The 7,559-nt window shown below is 40.5% G+C and overlaps 1 protein-coding gene across 2 annotated transcripts in view; it reads left to right on the top strand.

Moving 5' to 3' along the window:
• Positions 1 to 4,827: 4,827 nt before the first annotated feature.
• Tmx3 (thioredoxin related transmembrane protein 3) overlaps positions 4,828 to 7,559 on the top strand; it is a 37,571-nt gene continuing 34,839 nt past the window's right edge. Inside the window, exons 1-2 of one of the 2 annotated variants that reach the window (XM_047526461.1) lie at positions 4,828 to 5,036; positions 5,908 to 5,962. In XM_047526461.1, the coding sequence (XP_047382417.1) occupies positions 4,982 to 5,036; positions 5,908 to 5,962 (110 nt within the window). In that variant the 5' untranslated portion in view covers positions 4,828 to 4,981. The remainder of the gene's footprint in view (positions 5,037 to 5,907; positions 5,963 to 7,559) is intronic. The other variant, XM_047526462.1, reaches the window with a different exon arrangement.

The raw sequence follows: 7,559 nt of genomic DNA, 5'->3' as shown, positions 1-7,559 counted from the left end.
ATGATAAGGATCACAGTAACACTGTCTCACCCGAATTATTTGGAAAAAAAGAGCAGGTGAGCATTAAATCTTTTTTTCTGTAAGGGTCAGAGGTGTGTGCACTTTCTCTCTGGAATCAGGAATCACCTACGTATACATAAACAGTTTTGAACTAGGGGCTTCAAAGTGGAATTTCAGCTGGGTTTTTAAAAAATATCATGCTGGTCACATCATATTTTTGCAACAAAATCAGTCCCCAACAGAACTCTCTGGAATCCCACTGATACCAAATATGAATCCACTATCTCACTAATTTATAAAATGCTGACAATCAGGCAAACAAAACAGAAGAACAAAACAAGTAAACCCTGAAAATTCCCTGGATCCATGATTTCAAAAGCAATGTTAGTAATTAGCAAGTTTTGGATCTTGACCAGAGCCTAATGCCATGTAGGAAATTAAGCAAAACAGCTCTGGGTAATTCCAGAACTGCTGCAAGTCAACCTTCACAGCATGTTGTCAAATTAACTTCCTTTTCCTAGTTTACTGTTATGATTGGAAATTTAAATATGAAAATGAATTTTACTGCACTTAAATGATTATATTTTTCATTTTTTAAAGGTAGTGTAGAAAATTACATTCAATGTTTCACCTAATGTTAAAACATGCTTGTGTTTCTGGAAAAAATACTTTAGTCATGATGTATTGTCTTTTTGGTACACTGTTAGACATGGTTTGATGATATTTTAATGGGAAAGTTTTCTGCTTTTGTTTGTGAGTGAAATCAGTGTGCATAATTTCCTTTCTCACATATGCCTTCTTTGGTATGGTACCAAGTTTATACCAGCATCATTGAAGAAACTGGTGAATGTTCCTCATTTTTCTGTTCTCATGGAATTTGTAACAACAATGTGATAGTTAATTTTATGTGTCAACAAGGACAAATTAAAGGATTCCCAGATAGATGGTAAAACATTATTTTTGGAAGAATCTGTGAAGATGTTTCTGGAAGAACTTAGCATTTGAATCAGAAACTGTGTAAAGCAGATGGCTTTCCCCAGTGTGGGTGGGTATCACCCACATACATCTTGAGAACAAAAAGATGTAGGGAAAGTGAAGTCACTCCCTCTGTGTGAGCTGAAACATCCATCTTCCCTTGCCCTCCTGCCTGCTGCTTTGGAACTTAGACCTGGGCTTTGGAACTCAGGCTGGGTCTTACATCACTGACCCTCAGTTCTTAGGCCCGTGGGTTTGGACTCAATTGTACCATCTGCTTTCCTTGTTCTGAAGCTTACAGGTGGCAAACCACAGGACATGCTGGTCTTCATAATTGTGTGAGTCAATTCCCAACAATTAATTTCTTTCTATTGGTTTTCTATCTCTTGAAAATCATGCCTAATACAAACCAATATATTATTTTACCATAAAAATGGACATCATATCTTAAAAATCAGGTCTAATGTTTCCTTATGGGATAATTTCAAACCTTTGACTCAACTTCTTTAATGCCTATCCAACCTCAAGTCTTTTTCATTCTTTCATCAATTTTCATTATTTTTTAGGATTCTGACATTTAATTTTTCATATGCATTTTTATAAAATTGTTCATCTTTTCAATCTTTGCTGTGTAACAGCTGGTGCATACTAGAATTTGAGAGGTACCATTTAACATGACATAATATATTCCACTGGAAAACACAAACCTATATAATTTTATTTATTTATTCTGTTTTAAACTTTTCTTGTTAAAGTGAACACAGAGAGAAGTACACAAACACTAAGAGTTCAATGCATTTCCATAAAACCACAAAAAGAAAAATTTACCTGTAATCCCCAACTTTTAGTGCTATTGTGTGACAGTTTTTGAGATTATGTAAATAAAATCACACAATGTTTGCTTTTCTTTGGTTACTGGCTTTTCTTGCTTGACATTTAATTTATTATATGTATCCATGTCAGTTCTCTATACAAAAGCTCATTTGTTCTTATTGCTGCAGGAAAACAACATGATTTATTCATTTGACTATTGAACATTTTAGTTGTCAGTTTTTCACAGTTAGAAACAATACTACTATAGATATCCTTGTACATACCTTTTGGTGAAGATGTGCGTTTTGGCCTGTTTCTGTTACTATAGCAAAATAATACAGATTGGGTGACTTAAAAATAATAAAAAAATATTTTTCACGGTTCTAGAGGCTGAGAAGTTCAATGTCAAGTGCCAGCAGACTGGATATCCTGTTCTTTGCTTCCAAGGTGGCACTTGCTGTGTCCTTAGATGGCAGAAGGCAGAAGCAGAAAAGGGACTAGAAAGCTCCTTTTAACCTTTTTTATAAGGACAATAATCCCATTCCTGAAGGTTCCACCCTCATAATTTATCACCCCTGTTGGCCCTCATCTCTTATTATTATTACATAAGCAATAAAGTTTCAATATATAAATTTTGGAAGACACATTTAGACCATAGCAATATGTATGCAAAGTATAAAAAGCATATATATGTACCCATAGTTCACCTGAAAGTCTTTTTTAGAAAAACACTTGTCATAATTATATAATCTTTTAAATATTAAGGAAATTCATCAGTTCTTGAGACAGGTAAGGAAAACACTTAAAAGGTTTCACTAGTTAAAAATGTTATTCCATAATATACTAAGAACTTACTTAAAGTAGGTTATAGCATATGGAAAGTTAGTGTATTTTCTGCACAAGAACCCTAAAATTTTTGTTCTGTTTTCATCATTATCAGATTAATGCAAGCTCTTTTACTATTTTCAGATTGCCTAGGTTACTGATGTGCAATGAAAATAAAATGCAAGTCACATATGTAATTTTTTTATTAGTTATATTTAAAAAGTAAAGTTGAAATAATATTTTATTAACTCAACAGATGAAAAGCCAATGTTTTATAGTACATTTCATTACGGACTCTAAAATTTCAACAGGAATACTTCATTAGTATTTAGATTTCATAAAATTTACAGAAGAAAATAATATTTGGGGTACTGTGCACACGTATCTGTTATCCCAGCTACTGAGAAGGCTCAGGCAGGAGCACTACAAATTTCAGGCCAGCATGACTCAAAAGAAATAAAATAAAATGGGCTGGGGCTATGGCTCAGTAGTAGAGCACTTGCCTAGCACAGGCAAAGTTTGGAGTTCAAATCCCAGCACTGAGGGGAAAGTAAAAGTAGATTCACACACCCTAGTTGTTCTAGCCACAAAATTATTTTCAATAACTAAACTGTCAGTTTATAGGTTTACTAAAATCAAATATTCGATTACTCTGCCACAGTAGCCAGATTTCAAGGTAGCTAGTAGTTACACCATTGGAGGGCACTGGCATAACTCCAGTGGTTTTTGCTATTTTGAACATTTTTATTTAAGTTTTATTGCAAAGTCTAAGAAAAAATATTTTCCTTTACAGGCTGTGGGAGACAGGGAACCTTGATATATATGAGAATAATTATATATTCTTACAACATAAGTAGTTTGGTTCCTCCAGAGATGTCAAATCTTACACTGTATTTCTAGGCGTTCTATCACCTTGTAGTACATTCCCTTCACCTCTATAGTCATCTTACTTTCTTAGTCTATGTTTTATCTATTTATCTATCTATCCATCCATCCATCCATCCATCCTTCTATCTGAGTCTGTGAGAACCTGTACTGGATGCCAAGCTGTATACAGTTAAGAGGTAAAACTTGGTGCTTGTTCTTAATCAGGTGGTAACTTATAATCTTCTTCTTTTAATTTTTAATTTTTTGGAGGGGCTACCAGGGGTTCAACTCAGGGGCACTCAGCCACTGAGTCACATCCCCAGCTCTATTTTGTGTTTTATTTAAAGACAGTGTCTCACTGAGTTGCTCAGCATCTCGCTTTTGCTGAGGCTGGCCATCCTCCTGCCTCAGCCTCCCCAAGAGGCTGGGATTACAGATCAGGCACTTAAAATCTTCTTATAATACCACTGTTCAATGAGATTTGTCTGTTTCAATTATGAACCTAGAGTAAATCAGTTGACTTCCTTTTTCTGCTGTTATCTTAAGTTTCAAGAATTTCAAAGATCCTCTGGTACTGTTTGTACTACAAAAATTTTATCTAAGTAGTGTGTAAGTGACTGCTGCAGAAACTGCCACAAAACGGTATCGTTCTTACATATCATAGACGTGTGGGGGAAAAAAGAGGTAGCAATATAAATAATATTCTATACTAAGTACCCTACTTATGCCCTCAGAAACAGTAAAAAATCATTTAAAAATTTTTTTCTTCTTAACTTCAGTTATCCAGGATTCCAGAGAAACGATTTTTAAAGAGGGGTTCCTTTAAGTTGGCCAAGATGCATCAGAGCTTACGGCTGTAGGAGCGCCCCTTTTGCAAACATGCTCAGACTCCAAACGCGTCTTAAAATCCCACGGCCGGGTGCAGAGTTCAGCGATCCACAGCGTTCCATTTTTCCACGCAAAACTAACGCACTATTTCCCACGAATTTTGCCCAAGACCAAAAGCGCACGTGCGCTCACCGTAGAAGGTAAAAAGATAAATTCAACTTCGAGGGGCGTCCCCGGAACCCACCTCGTTCCTCACTCAGCGAACCCGGCTTTGGGTTCCACCTCCCGGAAGCGCCCCCTGGGCGCCGCGTCCCACCCCGCCCCGCTCCGCCCTCACAGGAAGTGCCCCCAGCGCGCCGCGCCGCGCCCCTCCCTCACAGGAAGCGCCCCCTTGCCGGTTCCCACGCTCCTGTAGACTGCCGAGGGCGCAAAGGAGCCCGGAGAATGCCAGTGCGCTTGCGCCGCAGAGCGCGCATGCGTCGCAGTGCTGCGCATGCTCGGAGGCCGAGGCCTGCGAGGTGCAGTGAGGGTAACCAGCCGATCCGCCCCGCCCCCGGTGTGAGCGCGGTGCTTTCCTTTCGGGCGGTCCTGCCGGCTTCCTTTTCCGGACCGGCAGGCGGTCGGCACCGGCGTTGCCTTCTCTGCCCCGCACCCTGAGCCGCTGCAGCCCTCCATGGCGAGCCTGGCGGGTCGGAGGAGCCGGGCGGCGCTCGGGCTCTGCGCCACAGGTAACAAGTGCACCGAGGCGCAGCTGCGCGCGGACGGGCCGGGCGGGCCGGGGTCGTCGGGGCCGGACCCAGCGGACGTCCTCGGGGGCTCTGGCACCCGGCCTGCTCGAGACTTCGCGCCGGAGGTCGGCACGATGCGGCGCCTGCCCTCCGGCTCTTCTCCTGCCGGGGCAGGAAGTTCAGCAGCGCCGACTTCCAGCTCGGGGGCGAATCCTGCCTGGACTCGAGGGCGGGTCTGGTCAGTTGGAAGAGAGTTTCCCCCGGGGTAAGAGGTGGTCAAGGCCTGCCCACGGTCAGTTCGCCAGGATTGTACACTGTGAAAAGTGACCCGAGTGTGTGCGCGCGCCTTCCTCGGGGTGCCTGGCTCTCCTGGCTCGCTAATGCGGCCACCATGTAGAACCCACTGTGTGCAGCCACTGTTCTGTAGTATCAGGTGTGACTCTACCTCAGTTTCTTCCGTGCTCTCCTTTTTTGGTAAAATAAATAAATAAGTGATAATAATGATGATGTTTTGAATAGCATTTGTAGTTTTTACTGAATAGGCAATTGCTAGTTAAAAAAAAAAATAGAGAAGTGAGTTTTATCTCCATCCAAAAGGTAGTAAAAAATATATATGTAGAATATGGCACTATGTAATAGGTGAGTTAGCCTGTGTAGCACTTGCTAGTTGCAGGATGGTTACATGCAGGGTAAATATTTATTAAATGAATGTACTACTTAAGCTTCTGCATCAGTCAGCCCTTGGAGTGGATCAATGATGTAAAAAAAAAAAAAAAGAAATCAGAACATTTTATAGGTGACTAAACATACAGTAAGAACCAAGTGATTAATCACTCTTTTCTACATTTTGTCTTCTTTTTTTGTTTTGCAGTTATTTTACTTGATATGGCTTTTTGTAAAGGATTTGTAGAAGATTTAGATGAATCGTGAGTATATATATATATATATATATGTATATTTAAAATATTATTTTATCTTTGAAAACTTCAGCTTTTATCTAAATATTTGCATGTGAATGTTTTCTTTTAATGATAGGGGCAGTGATGACCTGTGTTTATATGTTGGTACTTTTTTTTTTTTCTTTCAGGAATTGTTCTAAAAACTATAATATGTACAAAATGGGTATGCGCCCCAGATATTTTTACTAATAGTTAAAAGATCAAAAAACTGGCAAACTTTTCCATGTTCTATTTTATCACTTTACCTTGTATTTGGTTCTTTTTGCTTAATCATTCATAGTGGGTACTGGAATTCAGTGTTAATTTTTATAGTATCAGCAATAATCACAGGTCCTTGCTTGTAGTGGATGAGCTGTCTAGCTCCAGATAATAATCCTATGTGTTATCGTTCAGGCTTGACTGAAGGCAATAACAATGCTCTTCCTGCCAAGCCACAGGGGGAAGGTGCCCTCCCCACACCAAATTTGGTGCACAGTGCATTGCAGTCTCTAGAGGGACTGTAGTTAAGGACTCAGACCTTCCAGGCCAACCACATTTATATGCATATGTGTGTTCCTAGCCCAGTTCTTTGTGGAGTCCTCTTTATTTGGGGCTTCATTTGAGGCATTTCCCAGGCATTTTTTTGCCAAGACCTCCTTACCAGTGGCCACTCATAAAGAGGCAGAGCTCTTCTTAGCAGTAAGACGAATTTCCCTGTCTGTGCTCTCGATTAGTGTTGTTTCATGTGTAAAAGTGGAACGTTGAGGAACTGGCACCTCTTTTTTTTGTCTCTTGGCTTACATGGTCACACTCAGTGGATTAAAATCTTGATTGTTACTTCCAGTTTAACTGGTTGTCCTAATTTACCACCTGAACGCCTGATTGTGTGACCAAATCAGTGTGGTGTGCAGGCCAATCAGTTGATCACTGTGCTGTTACAGAAGAGTAAAATGCCTAAGGTCCTGTGGTCCCAGGCATATTGATTGGTCTTAGAAGTGCTTGCAGATTGCTTAGAGAAACTTTCTGATGCTGAGGAAAACATTAGGAACAAGGAGGTAACCTTATTGAGTTTAGTGATACCCTGTGGGGTGCGCCATTGCAGGTTTCCTTTTTCATCTTGTCCTGGCAGTGCTGACTGCCTGAGGAGGAAGGAATTGTTCTGCTCCTGTTGGTCATTTCATTAGCCATGTGGATGCTTACCAGAAAGGCCCCTACGCTGGGTAACATTACCAAGAGCAAATCATGCTTCTGAGTTAAGTGTGGAAACTGAGTGATTCCTCATGGTAGAGCAAGCACATGTGCCACCAGTGGCTTCCTGGATTCATAAGACATGGACCATGAAAATTCAGGCATGATTCTAGACTGAGCATGGAATGCCATTATAGAAGGCACCAAAACAGCATTAAAAAGGCATTCCACTTGTCTCACCATGTTCAAAGCTAAAAACACTTCCTGAGGACAGATTGTTCAAGCTTATGGGCAAGGGTATTCTCACCAAATAGAGAACACTGGATCCCTCATTCCATCCATAGTGTTCCTCTGAATCCCAACTGGAGTTGATGCATCTCTGGATTTGCCTTAATCA

Source organism: Sciurus carolinensis, chromosome 15 (assembly GCF_902686445.1).
Source record: "Sciurus carolinensis chromosome 15, mSciCar1.2, whole genome shotgun sequence".
NCBI lineage: Eukaryota > Metazoa > Chordata > Mammalia > Rodentia > Sciuridae > Sciurus > Sciurus carolinensis.
This window is presented reverse-complemented; position numbering and strand designations above follow the sequence as displayed.